Here is a 24,804-nt window from a genome sequence, read left to right as displayed (position 1 = left end):
GATTTCTGATACTTACTGAACAGTGCAGTGACTTGGCGCTAAGTAGGTAGTAGGATGCAACATGCCATTCACTCTTATGGCATGGTCATTAAAGAGACTACAGGAAACTTTGGTTTATCTGGAGGTTGTATGTCCAGAAACCTCGATCTAACGGCAGAAATCAGCAGCCGTTTTGGTTAGGTTTTTTTTCTTCTCGCATTTTTTTTTTTTTTTTTTTTTTTTAACAGTCAGGCTCTGGAAAGCGTCTCTGTAGCTTAGCAACAGCTTCAGAGATGCTTCCAAGGTACGGGCCGAGTGTTTACAAGCTGTTGCTAAGCAACAGTGTTGTCAGATACGGAGATGAAAACCTCCGTATCCTTCAACATTAGCGCTGGTCTATCCGGAAGTTTTGATAGATCGGCAGCAGCTCGGTCCCGTCGGTGCTGGATATCGCGAAGTTTCCTGTGCATGATACAAGTGATGTCAAATTAAGATTTCCCTAAATTGGACCTATGCATTTTCCAGTGGAGCATCGTTTTTTTACTGCAACGTTGAGATGTTACTGGTTTAATGGTTGGTGCGAGACACATTCTATAACTACTTGAAATCCCTGAAGTGTTGCTGTTTTCCATTTCACTTTTCCTAAAAACCAGCTTATTGAATGAATACATTCACATTCCAAATGTGCAAGGATGTGACTTATTCACGTTCCCCGTTAAACTCTGGGCAGCATATTCTATGCAACTGACTAAAACTTGAAATAAAAAGTGTGCAAAAAAAAAAATGCTGGTGAGATGATTAACATTATATGAACCTTGCCCTTTTGGCATACCTTATCAATCAGCTTTTTTAAATTCCTGTAATCTTTTCATATTTGAGGATTGTGCAATGTGTAAGAAAGTTGTATGCAGGGTACCTGTGTAGGATGTTCAATCCGATTGCCTTAAATTATGTGCTAATACCATAAGTATAGTACAGGAGACATGTGCCTCTGATTATTTGAAGAACTAGAAGAAATCATTCCCTCTTTGTGTATGTTTTTCTACATTTAAGTTCTTGATCTGCAAAATGTGTTAATATGTAAATTTTCCAATTTAAAGTATTTTCACCTGCCCGTGTAGTTTGCTTTCAATAAATATTACAGAACATTCCTCCAAATTATGAACAGTGTGAACAGCAGGTGACCCTGGACAGACTCCTGTGGAACTCGATTGCTCTCCAATGGGGCTTCTGTATTTATCATCGCCTCCTGTTGGTTACTGTCACTGAAACAGAGAAAATCCAGAAGACATAACTGAAGAGTTAAATTGAACAAATAGTGCAGGGCATTGATCACTGAGGAAGTGAGCGATTGGTGATAAATTAGCAAGCCAGAAAAGTCGATCAGGATAAATTTGAGAGACAGGAAATCTGTCAGTAAAAATTAATGGGGAAAATGGCACAAATGCAGGGGGAAATGTCTGGCAACATTTTTGGAGAAGTAAATAATACCATTTGTATTTGTATGCTGTTGATAATTGAGGATGGCCCTTACTAAAGCCAATTTATCACCAAGTCCTATGGGTTTCAAACACTTGTGATACAGTGAATATGAGAACTTAACTTACATTACCTTAAATTGTGACTTGTAGAAATCACCTGAATTGGTGCTCGGATATATTCTCCATAAACTAAATATCTTGCCCATCAGCATAGAAAATATTCTTGACATTTATCAAAAATTGACGCTGTAAGCAGTTAATAGGGATATTTATAGGCATGCCAGTGAATGAAATAAAGAAGGCCTGCTTTTTCAAATAACAAATTCTGAAGATGACTCTGTGGTGCTCGTAATCCTATAGTATCTCTCAAATAGTAATTATTCACTGTCTCACTAGAGAGAGTTGTGGCAGATCATTCGGCTGAACTGAACAGGAGCATCACAGTGAAGTCTAGTCATCACCTGTTGTCCATACACATGCAGCCATCAAGAATGGCAACCCTGCTCGTTCTCTTCCTCCTCCCTAACCTAGGGGTGCTGAAGCCTACTGCAGTCATTGAACTCTGCTAACTAAATGCCCTTATCCAGCTGGGCTGTTTTTTAAAAGAATATATTATGGTTTAATATCAAACTTTCGTTTATTTCTACTATCCTGTTTCTGCTAATGTACTTTTTTTTAAATTAAGCTTTATTGTAAACTTATATTTAAATGGTGCACCATTGTTGAATTTTCACAGTTGGAGTATAGAGCCAGGTATCTATTACTCGGTATGGACACCTTTTGTGATGTCATAGGTCACGGCGGGTCAGCTAATGGACTATTGCACTGCAGCACAGTAAGTCCATTGGTAAATGCAGCAACTGTATGATGTAATAATGGCAGTGTCCACAGCAACTACTTTGGACAAACTTAAATTGATACCTATGATGGGGCTTTTGTGATCTCCATCTTTCATCAGTCATCTATTATACTGGAAGACCAGAGAAACAGCTGCCATGGCTGGTACAGATCAGGTTCCCTCAAATCTGAAATCTACAAACGTAGGAAGCGGTCAGTAAACTTTAGAAAAAGTTTTAAATCGCTGAATGTCAAGTGGCATCAGTTAAGTATTGTAATGAATGTTGTATCTTTTCTGTAACAATGAAAAATGTGAATTATATTTAGGACTAATTGCATATACTGCTATATCCTTGTATGCTTTTTTAACACTGCATGCACCTGATGGTGCAATTTCATACACTTTCTATGTGCTATTCAAATTACCCATAATTTTAACTATTAAAAACCAGATTAGAGGCTATGCATACTTAGGTATTCCACTTTCTGCATTTTGCGCCATTCACCATTGGTGTATGCTTCATATATATATCAAAAGTTTTGAGATTTGGTACTTTCTTTTACTTTATCTGCCCATCTACTTGTTTTCTTATTTTCCTTGCATTTTTTTTGAATAGTACATGTTCCTTTATCTTGCTGATATTGGTTCTATAATTGTGTATGATTTGAGGCTGTAATTTTCTTGGGGAAGATGCCCTTGAAGGATCAGGCTTAAATCAGAGTCTTCTGATGACCGATATCTAGTCCCAGTGCAGAAATGATGTAAATTGTGTTTTTGAATGACAAAATATGATTTTTATGTTTTGCATGCTAAACTGCACCATGAAAAACACTACGTAAAACATGATGTGCACAAAATCTTGTTTATATGCAAACCCCACTGGGAGGTGTGTGCCTGTATGAAGCCAATCTATATTCATATTTTATTTTTAATTGGGTATTAGTTGTTTCTCCTTTCCCCTCATGCACTCCACATGCAGTGGGGAAATCCGCCTAAAATGTGTTCTTTGCATTCAGCCAGATATGCGTTTGCTGCCTACCAAAGGTCCAAAGATGTGCGAGTTAGGTTGATTGGCTATGATAAATTGACCCTTAGTGTTAGGGGGATTAAATACGTGGGGTTACGGGGATAGGGTGGGATATGTGTTGGTGTAGGGGTTACGGGGATCGGGTGGGATATGTGTCGGTGCAGGCTCGATGGGCCGAAATGGCCTCTATCTGCACTGTGGGGTTTCTGTGTGTGTTCTGTGTGACTTGTCAAATTTTAAGAAGTTTTGTGTTCAATGTCATTTTCTTTTTTTAAATTTGGTATTGGCTCCACGGAGCCCCTTTCTGTTAATCTATTTTGCACCCTACAAACTGTAAAGGATTTCAAGAAAGGATAAAGACTCAACCTAATTTAATTGAAAATGAAATATACTAATGTTAGAAGATGACATCTTTTGAAGGCTGTATATTCAATGCTGACAAAGATTGAAAGAACTTGCATGTTAGATACTTTCACAGTTGTAGACTGCTTTCTTTAAAAATTTATATAGCATAGTTTTTACTGAAATCAAGAGCCTGGTACATGGCTCCCTAAATCTCAAATTTTATACACACTATTGTGGGAATTCCCATGAAGCAGAATAACCGGATGCACATTTACTCAGCAGGAGTTCATCAGAACTGAGTGTAGTTCAGACATACTAGCCTAAATTTTTTGACGTGTTATTTTAACGGCAACAGTACTCTGTAAGGATCAGTGGTACCGGCTTAAGCGGGTGCCATACTATAGCCTTTTAGTGCTGGTCAACATAATTGGATGTCTTGCAATGTTAGCAGATGTTGATTTTAAAAGAGGGAAGATGTCATCTTCTAACATTAATATATTTCATTTTCAATTAAATTAGGTTGAGTATCCTTGAAATCCTTTACAGTTTGTAGGGTGCAAAATAATTAACAGAAAGGGGCTCTGGAGCCAATACCAAATTTAAAAAGGAGAAAATGACATTAAGCCCAAAACTTCTTAAAATTTGACAAAACAAGTCTCTGAAAGGTAGGCAGCAAACACATATCTGGCTGAATGCAAAGAACACATTTTGGCTGAAAAGGTGGATTTCCCCACTGCATGTGGAATGTATGAGGGGAAAGGAGAAACAACTAATACCCAATTAAAAATAAAATATGAATATAGATTGGCTTCATACAGGCACACAGGCATGCACTTCCCAGTGGGGTTTGCATATAAACAAGATTTTGTGCACATCATGTCTTACGTAGTGTTTTTATACAAGAATATAAAGTAGCACTCTGGTGCTTATGCCTTAGTAACTTCTCCAATTTTAATGATTAAAACATAATTCCTGCTTGTACTCTTGCTTAATAGCCTTGCAACTTACACACGACTTAATTCTTGAAATCTAACTGGTTTCCTTGGATTTATGCTTGCAACTAGGTGAGCTTCCATCTCTATCATCTGCCATTGATTTGAAAGCTTTGGTCAATTTTCCTTAGTCCAAGCCAGAGTAGATAATCAATTGAGAATCTCAATGGTTGTTGAGGAAGTCCTTTTTTACATTCCCTCTTATGGATTTCTGTATGATATTAGAGTAAGTTATGGAAGCTTGTATTCTTTGAGGAAAAAAAATCTAAGAAATTAGATTTTTAGGGAAGAATTGTATAGTTCAAAAGGCACTTTACAGATCAAGATGGCTGCAGTTTTGACACATTGGGTAAAATCTAACTCATAATTTGGATGCAGTCTGTTACCAGATGACCAGAGTCTCCCATGAGTAGTTTCCACTGCTGTATATTTTCTGCTATGTTAAACTATTTAACGCATTGTTGATGCTCTTGAGGTTAAATGCACTCAGCTATTTGGGACATCTTGCTCCAGGGTTACTCGACTCCATAACGAAAGAAACTGTTGGGTTCTTTTACAAGGCAAAAGTTCTTTGGGAATAGGCAACTACTAATCTGAATGTAGCTTATTTAATTTGATAATTAAGGAATGTATACATCTTTAGTTGGGATAGGCACATGCTACTGTATTTTGTTATTGCTTCTTCATGTATATTTTCAAGCCTTGAACACATCTTTGACATTAATATATCTCCAGAATGTATAGTTCAGAGTAGAGCTACATTTACTTCTGACTTAGATTGAGAATGGAACAGCAGACTAATAGTTTATTTGTCCAAAATACAACAATCACCCTACACCTAAATATTATGCAACACCTGGAATAAATGTTAACATTACAGATCTATTCCAAAGTTAATTTTCTACAACTACACAGTCTTAATTACCTGTATATTTCTCAACCATTAACCTTGAAGTCTTATGCTATGAGATTGGTTAGGGTTAAATTTTAGGGTTAAGGCTCGGGAGCATTCCTGATTTTGCTGGGCATTGTAAGCCTTTTGCTAGGCAATGTGTATTTTTATTGTTGGGGCCTGGTATGCTGTGCATAACCGGTTACACTGGATGTGTTGCCATATTAGGAGCTAGGCTGAACATGTGCAGGCTCCACCAGCTGGCCCAGCGTGCCTTGTAACACTGGCTATGCCAGCGGAAGACTACTGAATATCATCCAATGACAGAAATATGGAAGTAGGGCTGGTGCTGGAACAACATCCTTGATCCTGGCATCTGGTAGGCCCCCAATTAGTGGTAGGAATGGTAGGCCCCCAATTAGTGGTAGGAATGGTAGGCCCCCAATCAGTGGTAGGAATGGTAGGCCCCCAATTAGTGGTAGGAATGGTAGGCCCCCAATTAGTGGTAGGAATGGTAGTCTTGGGTCAATTCTACTATTTCAAAATGCTGGCAAGTACTGGTGATGGTCTCCTGAAAACTAAGAAGGACAAGGCTACACTGATCCTGAATACCTTTTTTACATGAGCATGTTAACCAGTGTGCTGCTTATGTCGGAAAGATGTGTCAGAGCACTTTACAGATCGGGGAATTAAATTAATACTAAGCAGGAGGAAATAGAATAAGTGGAATGGAGTTAAGGGAAGTCTTCAATGGACTTTTGAAAGCAGGAAGGGAACAGATAAGGTGGAAAGGTTTAGGGAGGTAGTTCCAAATGGCAGGGGCATGGTGGCTGAAACCATAGCCACCATGGATGGAGTAAAAGGTACAAGCAGGGATGTCGGCTTGAAGGAGATCACTGAAGTAGGGTGGGGCAATGCTGTGGAGGCATTTGAAGGTTAAAAGTTTGAAATTGATTTGTGTGTGGGGAGAGCGGAGGGAGTCTTGAGAAGGACTGAAGTTAAGGAATTGAGCAGGGTGTAAGGACATAGGCAGTGGCATTCTGAAACAGTTGTAGTTTGTGGTGCTGGAAGCAGGAAGACCAGCTAGTGGAGAGGAAGGGGCTGAAGTAGTGAAGGAAATGGCGCTCGGTTGAGACAAGCAGCAGGTTCCACGCTACCATACTTAGCCTGAGATGGCATTCAGGAGTTAGATCAAGTTAAATTAGCAGTGGGTATAGGATGACTGGAACTAAAGTGGATGCCTTTAGTTTTGTTTACTTTAAGCCAGTAAAATGTTTTATTCATCTGAGGCTTAATGTTGGACAAGTAGAGAGTGGAGCAACAATATTGGAATCAAAACAGGAGGTGAAAATGTGAAACTTTGTCTCATCATACACATGGCACCTGTGCTTTCAGATACTGTCAAGCGGTACCATATGGATAGAAGGGACCAGGGGAGGTGAAACCATTTGCGTAGTGCCAGTGTTAGCCAAACCTGGAGAGGGCAGTGCTATGAAAGTCGTCTGCCAAGGAGAGACATTGTGGCGAATAGAATGATTAACAAGGTTTAGAGGCAGAGGGGAGGTCAAGGAGCATGAGGAGGAGCAGTGACTATAGTCACAGATGTAAGCAATGTCATTTGACAAGAACAGTCTGTGGGGTGGTTCAGTTCCATTCGCAATTCCTCAGATAATGAAACAGTTCATGCTCGCATGCAACAAGACCTGGACGACATTCAGGCTTGGGCTGATAAGTGGCAAGTGACATTCACTCCACACAAGTGCCAGGCAATGACTATTTCCAACAAAAGAGTGTCTAACCACGGCCCCTTGACATTCCACGGCATTACCATCGTCAAATCCCCCACCATCAACATCCTGGGGGTCACCATTGACCAGAAACTTAACTCAACCAGCCACATAGATACTGTGGTAACAAAAGCAGGTCAGAGGCTGGCTATTCTGGGGCGAGTGTCTCATCTCCTGACTCCCCAAAGCCTTTCCACTATCTACAAGGCACAAGTCAGGAGTGTGATGGAATACTCTCCACTTGCCTGGATGAGTGCAGCTCCAACAACACTCAAGAGCCTCAACACCACCAGGACAAAGCAGCCCGCTTGATTGGCACCTCATCCACCACCTTAAACATTCACTCCCTCTGCCACCAGCGCACTCTGGCTGCCGTGTGCACCATCTATAAGATGCACTGCAGCAACTTGCCAAGGCTTCGATAGCAGCTCCCAAACCCGCGACCTTTACCACCTAGAAGGGCAAGGGCAGCAGGCGCATGGGAACAGCACCACCTCCAAGTTGCACACTATCGTGATTTGGCAATATATTGCTGTTCCATCATCGTCCAATATTCCAATCCTCCATAGATATGGGGTTGGTTCCAGAGAACTGGAGAATTGCAAATGTTACACCATTGTTCAAAAATAATAAGATAAACCCAGCAACTACAGGCCAGTCAGTTTAACCTCGGTAGTGGGGTAGATTTTAGAAACAGTAATCAGGGACAAAATTAACAGTCACTTGGATAGGTGTGGATTAATTAAGAAAAGCCAGCATGGATTTGTTAAAGGCAAATCATGTTTAACCAACTTGATTGAGTTTTTTGATGAGGTAACAGAGGGTTGATGAGGGTAATGCAGTTGATGTGGTGTACATGGATCTCCAAAAGGAGTTCGACAAAGTGCCACATAATAGGCTTGCCAGCAACGTTGAAGCCCATGGAATAAAAGTGACAGTGGCAGCATGGATACGAAATTGGCTAAGTGACAGGAAACAGACTAGTGGTGAATGGTTGTTTTCCAGCCTGGAGGAAGGTATACAGGGGTCGGTTCTAGAATCACTGCTTTTCTTGATATATATTAATGACTTGGATGTGGGTGTACAGGGCACTATTTCAAAATTTGCAGATGACACAAAACTTGGAAGTATAGTGAACAGTGAGGGGGAGAGTGATGGACTTCAGGAAGACATAGACAGGCTGGTGAAATGGGTGGACACGTGGCAGATGAAATTTAACGCAGAAAAGTGAAATGATACATTTTGGTAGAAAGAATGGGGAGAGGACATATAAATGAAAGCAGGTGCATGAACAGAGAGACCTGGGGGTATGTGAGCACAAATTGTTGAAGGTGGCAGGGCAGGTTGAGAAAGCAGTTAAAAAAGCTTAGGGAATCCTGGGCTTCATAAATAAAGGTATAGAGTACAAAAGCGTTGAAATTACGTTGAACCTGTATAAAAGACTGGTTCAGCCCCAACTGAAGCACTGTGTCGAATTCTGGGCACCACACTTTAGGAATGATGTGAAGGCCTTAGAGAAGGTGCAGAAAAAATTTACGAGAATGATTCCAGGAATGAGGGACTTCAGTTACATTGATATACTGGAGAAGCTGGGGTTGTTCTCCTTAGAGCAGAGAAGATTGAGAGGAGATTTGATAAATGTGTCCAAAATCATGAGGGGTCTGGACAGAGTAGCTAGAGAGAAACTGTTCCCATTGGCAGAAGCATCGAGAACCAGAGGACACAGACTTAAGGTGATTGGCAAAAGAACCAAAGGCGACATGAGGAAAAACTTTTTTACTCAGTGAGTGGTTAAGATCTGGAATGCACTGCCTGAAAGGGTGGCGGAGGCAGACTCAATCTTATCTTTCAAAATGGAAGTTGGATAAGTATCTGAAGGAAAAAAATTTGCAGGGCTACGGGGAAAGGGCGGGGGAGTGGGACTAGCTGAGGTGCTCTTGCAGAGAGCCAGCACAGGCTTGATGGGCCGAATGGCCTCCTTCCGTGCTGTAACCATTCTATGATTCTTATGATTCTATGATCATCGCTGGGTCAAAATCCTGGAGCACATTCACCACACGGCTCACCACCACCTTCTTGAGGGCAATTAGGGTTGGGCAATAAATGCCGGCCTTGCCAGTGATGCCCACATCCCATGAACGAATGAAAAAAACAGATTGCAGGATCTCAATCTGGGAGTAATAGGGAAGGTGGGTGTGTTGTGAAGCAACAATGCACTCGAGGATTTTGGAGTGGAAGGAAAGTTCGATGGCAATAACTGGAGAGAGTTGATAGGTTTAAGGTGGATTTTTTGAGGGAGGGTGATGGCTGTTTTGATAGGTTGATATCGGGCTGAGGAGAAGTTTCTTTTAAATAGGTTAATGCCTCCGCTAAAATAGCAGACACACGAATGTTTAGCTGTAATTTCTAGGCTCATATTTTAATTTGAGGATTACTACATCAAAGATGAATCCTTTACCTATACTGAACTGTAATAATTTTAATTATTTGAATATATACTTCAGATACAGTAACTTCCCAGCTCTCCAACCCCTTCCCATCTACAGTATCAGACTTGCCTATGGTAGTTAATTTAGGGGCTGTTTTGCCAACTCTGTGTAGTTATCTTTTTATTAACATTGTCACAAAAGTATTTTGAGGTGAGTTAATTTATAATTACATCATTGGAATTTTTTCCCTCTTCAAGTGTAAAAGTATCTGGTTCCTCATGTTTTGACTTTTGTGTATAGTATTCAAAACTCAAGATAGTTGCTAAAAGGAGTTCTCTTATATAATAGTAGAAGTAGAAGGTCTGTAGTTCTACCCCCAAAGTATTGCAACAGCTACCTGTGATTTTTGTGTTTGGTTTGGCAACCTACTCATGGCATATGCAGTATACCTTCTTTGGAACTTAATTATTCTAAAAGTTGCTTCATTTTCTGTTATGTACATTGTTACAATAATGATTTGTTTTACTTCTTCAGGTGACAGCAGAAATGTCCAAGATGATGAGGTAAAATTACAGCAGAATTTTAATATGCATTTTTCTTTTACTTTTGTTACTCTCCACATACCGCCGGAAAGGTCAGCCATGGAACTGAGAACTGAGGAATGCTTGTCCCCTTCTGCTAAATATAAGAGAGCCCCTTTCCCCTGTCCATATTTTGTTTTGATCACATAGTTGATCTGCAAATAAGCTCTCTTGATTTTGAACTGAGTAAATGTTTTAAATTCACTTTAACTTTGCACTACACAATTTCTATTTATGCTAAGTTCTGGTTTCAAAATCGTTGTCTTCTTTGTCACTTGGACATGCAGGGTACGTGATATCAAACCATAATGTTGCATTGTACAAGTGCTATTGATTCTTTTAAGGAAGATTGCAAACATACTCCTAAGGGGGAAAAATTCAGTATCGCCCCGTTTGGGGCGCAATTATTGGCCGTGCATAAAGTTTTGCTCCTGGCGCTAATTATCGCCTCCGACTGCAAACTTGGCTTTTATCGCCCCTGGAGGTGATTGGAGCACTAAATCAGGCGCTTCACACCTGTCTTAAGGCGCAAAGGCCGAGGAGCGAGGCGCTACCTCAGAGCGCTGGCTAAGTTCATGTGATGTCAGTCAGCAATGGAACACAGACACAATGGCACTGGCCAGTTCTTAAAGGGGAGGGTCGATCTTGCTCTCCATCCACATCCTGCTCATTGCAGCCTTGAATCTCGGCCTGGAGAGACCTGTACATCAAATCTGCTGGAAAGAACAATGGAGAGACCCAGGGAAAGAGCTCAGAGTGCAGCCCCCACAGTCTCTTCTAAATCGATATAAGGAAGGACAAATCAAAATGAACCTGCAAAGTGCTGCTCAGTACCCAAAACTCCTTCACACAGCGTTGAATCTCTCCAGAAGTGTCTCACTCTCTCTCTCAGAATGCGTGGTGCAAAAATGTCACCAACAAGAAAAGGCAGGAAGCGGTCACCTTTAAATAGCGCTCCCCCAGTCCCTTCCTGACTGCAAAACGCTCCCCTCAACCTGTCGTTGCTAGCGGCAGGCGGTAAGGCAGGGGGCGCCACTCAACATCCGGTCCGGGGCGCTACCGGGGCGTTGCACACTCGACTGATGTCACGATCTGCCGGCGCAGGAGACTTGGCCAAATGCTGCCTTGCTGTCGAGGGCAGTCACTCTCACCTCACCTCACCTCTGGAATTCAACTCTTTTTATCCATGTTTGGACCAAGGCTGTAATGCGGTCTGGAGCCGAGTGGTCCTGGCAGAACCCAAACTAAGCATCAGTGAGCAGGTTATGGATGAGTAAGTGCCACTTGACAGCAGTGTCTACAACACTTTCCACTACTTTGCTGATTATTAAGAGTAGACTGATGGGGCAATAATTGACCAGATTGGATTTGTCCTGTTTTTTGTAGACAGGACATACCTGGGCAGTTTTCCACATTGTCGGGTAGATGCTGGGATTGTAGCTGTACTGGAACAGATTAGCTAGAGGCACGGCTAGTTCTGGAGAATAAGTCTTCAGCACGATAGCTGGGATGTTCTTGGGTCCATAGCCTTTGCTGTATCCAGTGCGCTCAGCCATTTCTTGATATCATGTTGAGTGAATCGATTGGCTGAAGACTGGCTTCTGTGATGGTGGGGACCTCAGGAGGAGGCCGATATGGATCATCCACTCGGCACTTCTGGCTCAAGATAGTTGCAAACGCTTCAGCCTTGTCTTTTGCACTTGCGTGCTGGGCTCTGCCATCATTGAGGATGGGGATATTCATGGAGCCTCCTCCTCCCGTTAGTTGTTTAATGGTCCACCACCATTCATGACTGGATGTGGCAGGACTGCAGAGCTTTGATCTGATCCATTGGTTGTGGGATCGCTTAGCTCTGCCTATAGCATGCTGCTTCCATTGTTTAGCATGCATGTAGTCCTGCGTTGCAGCTTCCCCAGGTTGGCACCTCATCTTTAGGTACGCCTGGTGCTGCTCCTTCTGCACTCCTCATTGAACCAGGGTTGGTCACCTGGCTCGATGTTAACGGTAGATTGAGAGATATGCCAGGCCATGAGGTTACAGATTGTGGTGGAGTACAATTCTGCTGCTGCTACTGGCCCACAGCGCCTCATGGATGCCCAGTTTTGAGCTGCTAGATCTGTTCTGAATCTATCTCATTTAGCATGGTGGTAGTGCCACAAACACGATGGAGAGTGTCCTCAATGTGAAGACGGGACTTTGTCTCCACAAGGACTGTATGGTGGTCACTGCTACCAATGCTGTCATGCACAGATGCATCTGCGATAGGTAGATTGGTGAGGACGAGGTCAAGCAGGTTTTTCCCTCGTGTTGGTTCTCTCACCACCTGTCGCAGGCCCAGCCTGGCAGTTATGTCCTTCCAGACTCAGCCAGCTCAGTCAGTAGTGGTGCTACCGAGCCGCTCTTGGTGATGGACATTGCAGTCCCCCACCCATTCTGTGCCCTCGCTGCCCTCAGTGCTTCTTCTAAGTGGAGTTCAACATGGAGGAGTGCTGATTCATCAGCTGAGGGAGGACGGTAGGTGGTAATCAGCAGGAGCTTTCCTTGCCTGTGTTTGACCTGATGTCATGAGACTTCATGGGGTCCGGAGTCAATGTTGAGGATCCCCAGGGCCACTCCTTCCCGACTGTATACCACTGTGCCGCCCCCTCACAGCACTTCTCCTCTCCCTCCACCGCGCCCCCCCCACTCCCCAAGCCATCGCAGTACAACTCCTTTTACAAGCTACCAGGGATCATTGCCCATCAGCCATGTTCTTGTCTGTTCCCATGTTTTACCATGAATATGCACAACTTTATGTGGAAGTTTGTTAAGTGATTTTTGGAAGCCAAGCTGCAGCACATTATAGGACTTTCCACATTCCTGTAGCCAAATCATTGACTGAATTGGATTACAGCAACCTACAGCAGGATGAATATTGCCTACAGTGGTAAATTGTTATTTTTGTGACAAGATATTTAACAACTGAATTGACACAAAAGTCCTAAAGAAACAAATACCTTGCTGGTCAAGTGTGCACTGAGTTTTAAGATCGCATTTCACCTGTTTCTTTAAACATTTTCAAGCTTTTGCATACACACACATTTTGTGAAGCCACTGTATGTTTTCACCACACAGGGCTTGCGGGAGAGAACATTTGTGCTGTGATAGATTTGGCTTTCTATTAACTCTTTCTATTCACCAGATTGCAGCTTAGGGTTTCAACTTCTATTAATTTAACAAAATTACTATTTTGTTATAAGAGGGGCAAGAATAGGATATTGTAAAACACTGCTCTTTGATCTCTGGGAACTGGGTCCAAATGTAACCCCTACCAATGTCTTTTTATTTATGAAGGCTGTAAAAGTCTAAAGAAAAATTAGTTTGAGAGACTCGGTACAGATTCCAGTGCACATCAGCTCAGCCATAGTACAAGCTGCCTGTAATTTGACATTACATTGAAAATCCCACAGGATGGTACAAAATGGAAATGTTACATAGCATTTGATGTTCTTCTGAATTTTGGGTTAAGGCACAACAACAACAACTTGCAATTAGATAGTGCCTTTAATGTAGTAAAATGTCTCAAGGCGCTTAATAATTTAGCTGTGCTAAATCAGACAGAGCTGCACTTTGCATCTAAGCTACCTGAGAGAGTTTCATATTGACACTGGCTGTAAAAAGAAAATCAAAAAGCTTAGATTCTTCAGCAGTGGCGTCCCTCATCTCGGGTATAGACTTAACAAATACAAAAGGGCTTATTTCTGGAAATGACTATGCACAGGAAACGTCGCGATATCCGGCACCGACGGGACCGAGCTGCTGCCGATCTATCAAAACTTCCGGATAGACCAGCGCTAATGTTGAAGGATACGGAGGTTTTCATCTCCGTATCTGACAACAAACACTGTTGCTTAGCAACAGCTTGTAAACACTCGGCCCGTACCTTGGAAGCGTCTCTGAAGCCGTTGCTAAGCTACAGAGACGCTTTCCAGAGCCTGACTGTTAAAGAAAAATGCTAGGAGAAGAAAAAAAACCTAACCAAAACGGCTGCTGATTTCTGCCGTTAGATCGAGGTTTCCGGACATACAACCTCCGGATAAACCAAAGTTTCCTGTATTTCTTTTTAAAAACCAGGGGGAAACGTATGAATCTGCAAATTCCAATACTGCCATGGTAGAAAGACCAGCTATGAAAACAACCTCCCAAGATGGAGTGTCCACCAGGAGTAGCAATGGGGCAAGAAGGTAGGATATTTATTTGGCATTATTTTTCCTTTCAATAGATCTATATAGCAAAAATGATTACATACCATCAATGACGGACAGGAAAATACTCTCTGGTCCATCCAGCCTGTCTCACACAACAGTAATGTCTTATACATCACAATATAGACATTCCCCACCCAATGTTCCCTTTCATTTTTTTTTTCCTGCACAGGCTGAAATTTGCTGAAATGTAGCAATACTGGCCGTGCCAGGCTGAACTGGTCGCATCCATTTCCTGCCAAACTGTTTTTGTTAAAAGTTATTTACAGGTTCCGCTATTACATAAAAAAGGATTTAGATATACCCATCCACCTTCAAAGCATTGTGATGCAGAAATCCTGGTACTAAATGACAACTCTGTAGTTCACTAAATATCATTTGTGCTGTGGTTTTTTTTGTACAAATATTATTGAACAGTAATAAATCAGTATTAAGATCTAGCCAGTGCTGCAATACTGCCAATCTTATTAAAAAATTGAAAACGATTTATTAAACAAAGAAAAATGACCTTTGGCCCAGATGCGCTCTCTACAATTTCAGTTGGGGGAAGGGGCAGAAATGGATGACCAGAGCAGGTCTCAGTAAAACTGTATGCTGAAGGTAATTTGAGGCCACAACTCGTTGTGTTCTTTTAATAGTTTAAATCGATTTAAAATGGAATTAGCTAAATATGTAGCAGTTGCGTATTACACACCATTTTTCAGAAGGCTTTACAAAATCCAACTGTCTAGGGGCATTATTATATAAATAAGAGAAACCTGTCCATCATATCCTAACTGCTTAGGACTCATTTCTCACCATCAACAGATGGAAAATTTTGGGCAGAGCAGCCTTGATTTCCGAATATGTGCGACTGGCAGTTGTAGCTCCCCTCTGGTAGCACACATTCAGTTAATTGTCATCTTTCCAATTTCCCATAGCTAGACCTATGAGACTTTTGAAGTTCTTTACCTATAACTTGTTATATTAATGACCTTCAAAGTTGATTAAATCCTAATCCAAATCTTTCTCAGGTAATCAAGTGCAATGAATAGATAGAGTAAAGGTCAGATCGTGCTTCAATATTCAAAGTCCTGTTACCAGTCACTTCAAGTATGAGGCCTTTGTATAGTTACAGATGTGCCTCCATCTTTGTTTTCATTAATAAGAAAGGCCCTCCTTCATTCTCTGAACTATGGGTTCCATTACCCTGCCTGTCACTTACAGTACTATGCCTTGTGTGCTATGTGTAGGAAAATCCTTGTATATGTCTGAGCAGTTTTGTTACACACAGTGCACACAAGACATTTTCCCCCAGGTAGATTTCTTGTGCCCAGACTTTTATTGCATGTTTAGTCCCATCTATGTTTAGTACACTTAATGGTATAAAATTCTGTGGAATAGACTGTCACAGTACTGTACTGTTATTTCTTGACTTGTTTGACCAGGTAACTCATTTCTTATAGTTTGAAAAGGGACAGACAACAGAACACAATACCTAAACGTTCTGCATCTAGTCAGCCTGTACCCCCGAGAAGAACCACAAACAGGAATCCGCCACAGCCTAGCAATAAGCAAATGGTAGGATTCACTTCAACTGTGAACAAATTTTTGACTTTTTGTAAATAAATATACTCCCTTGTCTCTAGATCTTAGCACAGAATTTTTTGTTTTGCATTGCCATTGCCAGGGTCTTCGATATACGAGAAATGAATGAGGAAATATTATTACAGATGGAATAATCATTATCAGAGCTACTGGTTTACACTGAGCAGATGAATTGAATTGCGCTTTTATTAGATGGGATTTGGAGATTTCTACTAGTATTTTTTTTTGCATGGGGGGTGGGTCACATTTACAGCTCCATCTGTTCCATGAAATCCATAAACCAGTGGCTTTGATCATTCTGGGGATATCCTGCTGTGTGTATTTTGCTGCTTTGTGTGTGTGGATATTTTTAAAAGATGCAATTCGAGGAATTCTACCACCGTTCTGGTTGCCCAATGTGCATGGTACTGGACTTGGAACTCAAAGGTCATGAGTTCCGATCCCGTTGTGGCAATTTGTGAAATTGAATTTAAACAATCTGGTACAGGAAACTTTCGATTAACTGGCTCCTAAATAACCGGAAATGTCAGTTAACTGGCAAAATTCAGGAGTAGGTTCAGGTAACTTTTATTACTTTTATTACTTTTTTTACTCCATTTGTTGCTGTGCAAGGGTGTAGCTGCAGCTGTTGCTAAGCTACAGAGACGTTTGCAACTTGTGCCGATTGTTCTGAAGCTAAGCAACAGGGTTTGTTGCTTTATACGGAGCTCTGAGCTCCGTATCTTTTACTATAGCATTCGGTTATCCAGAATTGTTGATGAACCGGCACCAGGTCGGTCCCGTCCGTGCCGGATAACAGAAAGTTTCCTGTACTGTACTTTGTGGGTTATCACCAGAAAAATAATCATGAAAGCTTCTGGATTACTGTATAAATCCAACTGGTTCAATAATTTGCCTCAGTGAAGAGAGCCTGCCACCCTTATTTTGGGATATCTGTGCATGCCTGAAACGTCACTTCCTAGACACGCCCAGCAAATCATGGCAGGAACAGTTGTTGAGCAGCTTTCAGAAGCTGTATTTAAAGGGATCCTTGGCTCCATTAAGGTAAGTCTTGGGTTAGTGGTTTTAGGCTGCTCGGGTGCTTTTGGGCCAAGTTTTGGGCGCAATTTGGCTGTAAGTCGTTTTTCAGAGTCCTTTTGTGGAGGGCTACAACTGTTGGCCTGAATTTTCTTGTTCAGAATTGCTGAGCATGGGCATGCTGCTGGACTTTCCCTTGATGCTCCCAAATGAGGAAGAGGAGCAGCGGTAGCAAAGGCCACAAGAAGGGGGTGAAGGAGGCAAGGGTGCAGGAGGCCTTATTGGATGTGGGTTTCCAGGAGCTGATCATCAGACCTGGGCCTCAGAGGAGCAGTGTGCAACAGGGAGACACTTATATAACTGCCATCTGTTGCGGCGAGAATTGGAGCCCAACACCAGGGCATGCACTGCACTGCCTGTGGCAGTGAAGGGTCACCGTGGCTCCAAACTTTTATGCCTCTGGCTCCTTCCAAACTGCTTCTGGGAACATCAGGGACATGAGCCAGTTCACTGTGCACATGGTGATCTGGCAGATCACTGTTATTGAGGCTTCAACAGTTCATTACCTTCCCCATGCAGGCTGACCAGCTGGAAGAACTAGCACTGGGATTTGCCCGCATTGCTGGATCCCCGCAGGTGCAGGGCATCATAGACTGCACGCACACAACTCCGCATGCTCCCTATCAGGAAACAGCTCTGTTTCTGAACAGCAAGGGCTTCTGTTCACTCAATGTGCAACTTGTTTGTGACCACAGGCAGCAAGTCATGCAGGTCTATGCCTGGTTTCCTGGCAGTAGTCAGGACACTTTCATACCATGCCAGCCCTCAATACCCACTCTGTTGGCAGGCTGACTTCTGGTGTCGAGGGCTATCCTCTCACCAACTGGACTCATGGCTCCTGTCAGGGACCCAAGCGCAGATGCTGAGCTCCGATTATAATGAGAGCCATGCATCAACAAGGATTCTCATTGCGCAAACCATTGGTGTTCTAAAACAAGGGTTCTGCTGTCTGGACAGGTCAGGAGGGGTCTTTCAGTATAGCCCAGAGCTGAAGAGCTCAAGGTTTATCATCATTTATTGCATGCTTCACAATCTAGCTATTCAAAGCAGAGTTGCCTTGGAGCTTCCTGAGGAGGAAGAAGTGGAGCAGAACGATGAAGAAGGGAATGAGGAGCTAGAAGAAGCAGGAACATTACCCATCTGTATCGCAGCAAATTATTGAGAGATTCTCCTGATCAATCTCTCCCCTGTGCCTGGCACAAACACTCCCTATTTACCTTTGACCCAATCTTGACACCCACCATATTAATGCACTCGAACTGTACAACTTTACCAAAACAAAATCGTTTACTTCACTACTCCAACAGACTTCATTCGACAAGTGCTTACATGACTGATGCCTATCTACAAATCACCTATGAGCAACCACTTGAGCGCCTTTCTTGTGTGCTTGTTTACGTATTCTAGTGCTCTTATGAGGTGGTTCCCTCCTCCAGCCTACCACCTCCGAAAACCTTCAAAGCAGCGTTCGAAAACTGGGTGGGCAGCCTTGCAGTTTCTCCTTGCCCTGTCATTATCCACGGGGTGTTGCCTGCAGCCAAAGTGCCCTTTACGCGGTGCAGGCTGACTTTTAATCGCATCAAGATTGCGCACAATTGACGCTCCTCCCCCCCAAATCAGGTGAGCTGCCAATCAACAGTGCAAGTAGTGCTGGCAGCCCACTTATATTATTTTAGTTAATAAGTTCCACAAATTTAGGGTGGTCTTTGCGGCTATGTGATTGGGCGCAGCTCCAAGCGTGATGTCCATTCTGCGCACGAAAACGCACTCGGAGCAACTTCTACTCCTTGTTGTCCTTTCTGGGGCTGATTTAGAATAATTAGATATCCAGATGCAGATAAAGTCAGGTCTTCATCAGCGTTGACTAACCTCAGCATCACAACTTTTTGAAATTTCCTTCCTCTGTACAGGGGACATCTCTCGAAGAATGGACTTGAGGAATCAAGCTTGCATTGGGGTGGAGGTTGATCGCAGGTCAAATCAGGCCACAGAGCAACTAAGGGGGCGAGGGAGGAGGAGGACTGTGAATAGGACGAGGAATGGAGTGACCAATGGGAGGACGGGCAAATGAAGAACAGGCTTTCTGCGACAAACCGGGAGCTGCAGGAGATTTGGCAGCAGGCAATGAGGCAAAAGGAATATGATTTTTGGGCAAGGAGACAGTGGAACATGAAGTGAAATGATACCAATATGGGCCCATAGGCAAATGGAGGGATCGAGTAACCTGAAAATGCAGCAGCCTGGAGAGGAGAGATGGGAGAACTAGAAGCCCAAAGGGCCAAATGTGTGTTGCAGTTCCAGGAAGCCTGTAAAGGAGGCAAAACTTTAACAAAAAAAAATTAAAATAAAACTAGATTTGTAAGGAAAATTTAATCGTGTTTGCTGTTGCTTACCTTTCCCAGGCCCCTGCCACGCAAGAGGTTGAGAAGCTTAAAAAACGGCTCCAAAGGGACATCCTGTGGCCAGAGCCTGTAGTTATATTCAGACTCCAAGCAGTTTTTTAGTGTCCCAGACTGTCACATTAGTGGAAAAATCTGATTCCAACATGACAGACAGGTGTCACCAGGTGTAACATTGAAATGTTCATGAGGAATGTTCACAGGTGACGAGACATACTGGTTTTAATAATAAGGTATCGCTATATAAAATCTGTAGTAATTATTTAGATCTCTATCCATTTGCAGTCGGCTCCTGTTCAGTAACCAACCCACTTGACGCATAATTTTATTCCCTCATTAGAAATGTTCCATAAAATAAAACATTGTTTGCATTAATGTGATTGCATTGGGACAGTCTGCAAATTGAAATTCATCTATAATAGTATTTTTTAATGTGCAACAGCTATATGATTATAGAGATGACAGCTTGTATCACACATTATACAAAAGATGTGTAACTTTTGTCACGAATATGGTAAAAGAGCATTGTCAAGAATATTCACTTGGTGACACCTAGTATTCCTTTATAAAGAATGGAGACAGCAGAAATGCTTTGGAAATTGAAAAGACATTTTCAGTTTCTGCTGATATTCTCATTTCAGTTATTTACTTGTCGATTGACTTTTAACAGGAAGATGCAAGAATACGTCAAAACATTGAAAAAGACAATATCAACCTATTGGAAAGGCTTGCTAAGATAATGAACCCTCCAAAAGGTGCACTTGTTTCAAGTGCTTATAATTTGAAAAGGTAGGACATTTGTTTTCCTAATGTCTCTTTATCCTGCGTTTTCAGTTAGAAGATGCAAGTTGTTATTTTGCCCTTAAATCCTTTTAAAGTAAATGGACAAAAGCCAGTTATTTTTTTAAAAATGTGCTTTATTGCTGAAGTAGCAGAATAGGCCATGAATACTACTTGACTCTGAGAGCTATGTTATGAGTGGCAGTTGTTGGTCATTTTGCCAATGGTCTAATGACCCGTGAAAGCATCAGTGTTCGGTGCAATGAATTAGTCATCGATGTGGACAGGCTTCCAGTTTCTGATATATATTTAAAATGGCAGCAACAGATCTCTGAGCTTATCCGAAAAACAAGACCACCATTGTTGGGTGAGTAGATCCAGTTAATGGTAGCCGTGTTGCATTTTACGAAGAGTTAGTTGGTCTGCACACATCAGCTACAAGTTGAGCACAAAGTTGTCAAAAACTTTGCTAAATCCACCACAACATAGCAGCATAACATTTTGTCTTACTGTGGCTACTACCGTCCTAAAAAGGAATAAGACAAATAGGAAGTCGGGGAAAATATGATTGCCAATCATTTTAGTTAAGAGAACTTCTTTTGCCATGCAAATGAATGTTATCAATACCAGATCACACATACTGACCAAAATTACCAACTCGGCACCCACAGACAGATTACATGTATTTGAATGTAATGATTGCAATATAAATTTAATTATTTATCATTGCTCATGCATCTCCTATTATACTTGGCATCCATTTCTCTTGCCAGAACTTGGTTCTGCCTTTATGCCTAGTTTAAAGTACTTGTAATGGAGAGGACAAAGGGAAAGATGGTGATTTAAATCAAGGACAGTGATTGTCAGAAATTTAAAATTGTAAAATTTCTGACCCTAAGTCCAAAGTGGTTCATTTCAATAATTGACAGAATCTTTTGTGATGCTTGGCTAATAAACTAATTTGTCTGAAAATGTGTGACAGAAGTGGGAGCTATGCAGACGGTATAATGTATTAATTCCACTAAGTTCCACACTTGCATAAATGTATTTACTTTGATTTTTGTGTTCGTTACATTCACATTATACAACCCAAACCTTACTTCTGCGGACACGTCCTGTCTACAAAACCTTACTTCATTTTGTCACACTTTTTAAGTCAACTTTTCTATTATAAATTCTTACATCGATTTGCAATGAAAACTGGCTATGTAAATTGGTCAAGCTGTAATTACAAGTTGCCTCCAGTGGTGGTGCTGCAGCATTCCAGTTTTGCATATCCCAGCTCCTCGGCCTGTACTGCAGAGAAGCACCAGCCACCTGTATTTCTCTGATTCCCAAATTGCTGTAAAATTTGTTATTTTATAGCATTGTTTATAGTTAAAATAAATATGTGAGTTGTGAGGAGGATGCAAAGAGGCTTCAAGGCCAAAATTCTAGAGACTCTGGAACAGTTCCCATGGATTGGAGGGTAGCTAATGTTACCCCACTATTCAAAAAGGTGGTAGAGAGAAAACGGGGAATTATAGACCGGTAAGCTTGACATCGGTAGTGGGGAAAATGCTAGAGTCCATTATAAAAGATGTAATAGCAGAGCACTTGGAAAACAGTGACAGGATCGGACAAAGTCAACATGGATTTACAAAAAGTAAATCATGCTTGAATAATCTACTAGAATTTTTTGAGGATGTAACTGGTAAAATAGATAAGGGAGAACCAGTGGATATGATGTATTTGGACTTTCAGAAGGCTTTCGATAAGGTCCCGCATAAGAGATTAGCGTGTAAAGTTAAGGCACATGGGATTGGGGGTAAGGTACTGACTTGGATAGAGAACTGGTTGGCAGACAGGAAGCAAAGAGTTGGAATAAACGGGTCTTTTTCCGAGTGGCGGGCAGTGACTAGTGGGGTACCGTAGGGATCGGTCCTAATACCCCAGCTATTCACAATATATATTAATGATCTAGACGAGGGAACTAGATGTAATATCTCCAAGTTTGCAGACGACACAAAGCTGGGTGGGCGTGTGTGCTGTGAGGAGGATGCCGAGAAACTCCAGTATGATTTGGACAGGTTGGGTGATTGGGCAGATGCATGGCAGATGCAGTATAATGTGGATAAATGCGAGGTTATCCACTTTGGTGGCAAAAACAGGAAGGCAGATTATTATCTGAACGGCAATAGATTGGGAGAAGGGGAAGTGCAACGAGACCTGGGTGTCCTTGTGCACCAGTCGCTGAAGGTAAGCATGCAGGTGCAGCAGGCGGTTAAGAAGGCACATGGTATGTTGGCCTTCGTAGCGAGAGAGTTCGAGTACAGGAACAAGGATGTCTTGCTGCAGTTGTACAGGGCCTTGGTGAGACCACATCTTGAGTATTGTGTGCAGTTTTGGTCGCCTTATCTGAGGAAGGATGTTCTTGCCATGGAGGGAGTGCAGCGAAGATTCACCAGACTGATACCTGGGATGGCAGGAATGTCGTATGAGGAGAGATTGGATCGATTGGGCTTATACTCGCTGGAATTTAGAAGAATGAGAGGGGATCTCATTGAAACTTATAAAATTCTAACAGGACTAGACAGACTAGATGCAGGAAGGATGTTCCCAATGGTGGGGGAGTCCAGAACCAGGGGTCACAGTCTAAGGATAAGGGGTAAGCCATTTAGGACAGAGATGAGGAGGAATTTCTTCACCCAAAGAGTGGTGAACCTGTGGAATTCTCTACCACAGAAGGCAGTTGAGGCCAATTCGTTAAATATATTCAAAAAGGAGTTAAATATATTTATTAAGGCTAAAGGGATCAAGGGATATGGGGAGAAGGCAAGGACAGGGTACTGAATTTGGATGATCAGCCATGATCTCATTGAATGGCGGAGCAGGCTCGAGGGGCCGAATGGCCTACTCCTGCTCCTATCTTCTATGTTTCTATGTAAGGCGATTTAGACAAGTTGAGTGAGTGGGCAAATACATGGCAGATGCATTATAATGTGGATAAATGTGAAGTTATCCACTTCGGTAAGAAAAACAGAAAGGTAGAGTATTATTTAAATGGTGATAGATTGGGAAATGCTGATGTACAAAGGGACCTGGATGTCCTTGTACACCAAACATGCAGGTGCAGCAAGCAGTTAGGAAGGCAAATGGTATGTTGGCTTTCATTGCAAGAGGATTTGAGTACAGGAGCAAGGATATCTTACTACAGTTGTACAGGGCCTTGGTGAAACCACACCTAGAGTTCTGTGTGCAGTTTTGGTCTCCTTACCTAAGAAAGGATATACTTGCCATAGAGGGAGTGCAGCGAAGGTTCACCAGACTGATTCCTGGGATGGCAGGACTGTCGTATGAGGAGAGATTGGGTCGACTAGGCCTGTATTCACTAGAGTTTAGAAGAATGAGAGGGGGTCTCATTGAAACGTATAAAATTCTGACAGGATTAGACAGACTGGATGCAGGAAGGATGTTTCCCCTGGCTGGGGGGTCTAGAACGAGGGGTCACAATCTCAGGATACGGGCTAGGACATTTAGGACTGAGATGAGGAGAAATTTCTTCACTCAGAGGGTGGTGAAGCTGTGGAATTTTCTACCACAGAAGGCTGTGGAGGCCAAGTCACTGAATATATTTAAGAAGGAGATAGATAGATTTCCAGACACAAAAGGCATCAAGGGGTATGGGGAGAGAGCGGGAATATGGTATTGAGATAGAGGATCAGCCATGATCACATTGAATGACGGAGCAGGCTCGAAGGGCCGAATAGCCTACTCCTGCTCCTATTTTTCTATGTTTCTATGTTTTATGTTTCTATCATATAAAAATAACAACAGAATATCTGCACACCTGGTCCAATTACCTCTAGCCCCATTTCACCTGAAAACTATACTTGGCCTTTGATTCCCCATGTTGTTACGTTTGGCTGCAGTCCTGACTTCAAAGAAATTGAGCGAATAAAAACAGGAGTTCGGGGGCTCTTGCGATTTATAGTGCGAAATCAGATGGAAGGCTCTCTGTGAATTCCTTATTCAAGGGGCATACTAGTACAGGAAGATAAAAGTACTAAATTTGATTTGCCAGCAACCAGGATTTTATATTGCAAACAGAAAAGCCCATGTTTCTCTTGAGGAAGTGCTTGCTAAGGGTAATTGACTTCCCATTAGGCCTTTCCTTGTGTATGGTTTATTTCTGGTGCTGTTCATATTTGCAGAACTTTGGTGTTATCTTTTCTTTCTAATTTACAACTCTAATATAGTGAGTATCCACCATTTCTGAGGTGAGTGTGATACTGTAGCATGTGGCTACATTCATTCACAGGTCATGGAACTCTGCAAGACCAGATTTCTGAAAAGGTACAGCTTCTGGATCATAGTGGACATGGCT

General features: G+C 42.1%; 1 protein-coding gene across 2 annotated transcripts in view; it reads left to right on the top strand.

Moving 5' to 3' along the window:
* Positions 1 to 72: 72 nt before the first annotated feature.
* The window catches only part of LOC147101164 (uncharacterized), a 123,015-nt gene continuing 98,283 nt past the window's right edge, over positions 73 to 24,804 (top strand). Inside the window, exons 1-5 of one of the 2 annotated variants that reach the window (XM_085966378.1) lie at positions 73 to 2,510; positions 10,305 to 10,333; positions 14,465 to 14,574; positions 16,041 to 16,155; positions 20,329 to 20,447. In XM_085966378.1, coding sequence (XP_085822504.1) covers positions 2,456 to 2,510; positions 10,305 to 10,333; positions 14,465 to 14,574; positions 16,041 to 16,155; positions 20,329 to 20,447 — 428 coding nt within the window. In that variant the 5' untranslated portion in view covers positions 73 to 2,455. Of the gene's footprint in view, positions 2,562 to 10,304; positions 10,334 to 14,464; positions 14,575 to 16,040; positions 16,156 to 20,328; positions 20,448 to 24,804 lie in introns of both variants that reach the window. The other variant, XM_085966379.1, reaches the window with a different exon arrangement.

The sequence above is a fragment of the Somniosus microcephalus genome, chromosome 24 (genome assembly GCF_052327205.1).
Source record: "Somniosus microcephalus isolate GS21.2 chromosome 24, FLI_Smic_1.0, whole genome shotgun sequence".
Lineage (NCBI taxonomy): Eukaryota > Metazoa > Chordata > Chondrichthyes > Squaliformes > Somniosidae > Somniosus > Somniosus microcephalus.
Note: the sequence above shows the minus strand (reverse complement) of the source record. Positions and strands in the feature narration are given on the sequence as shown.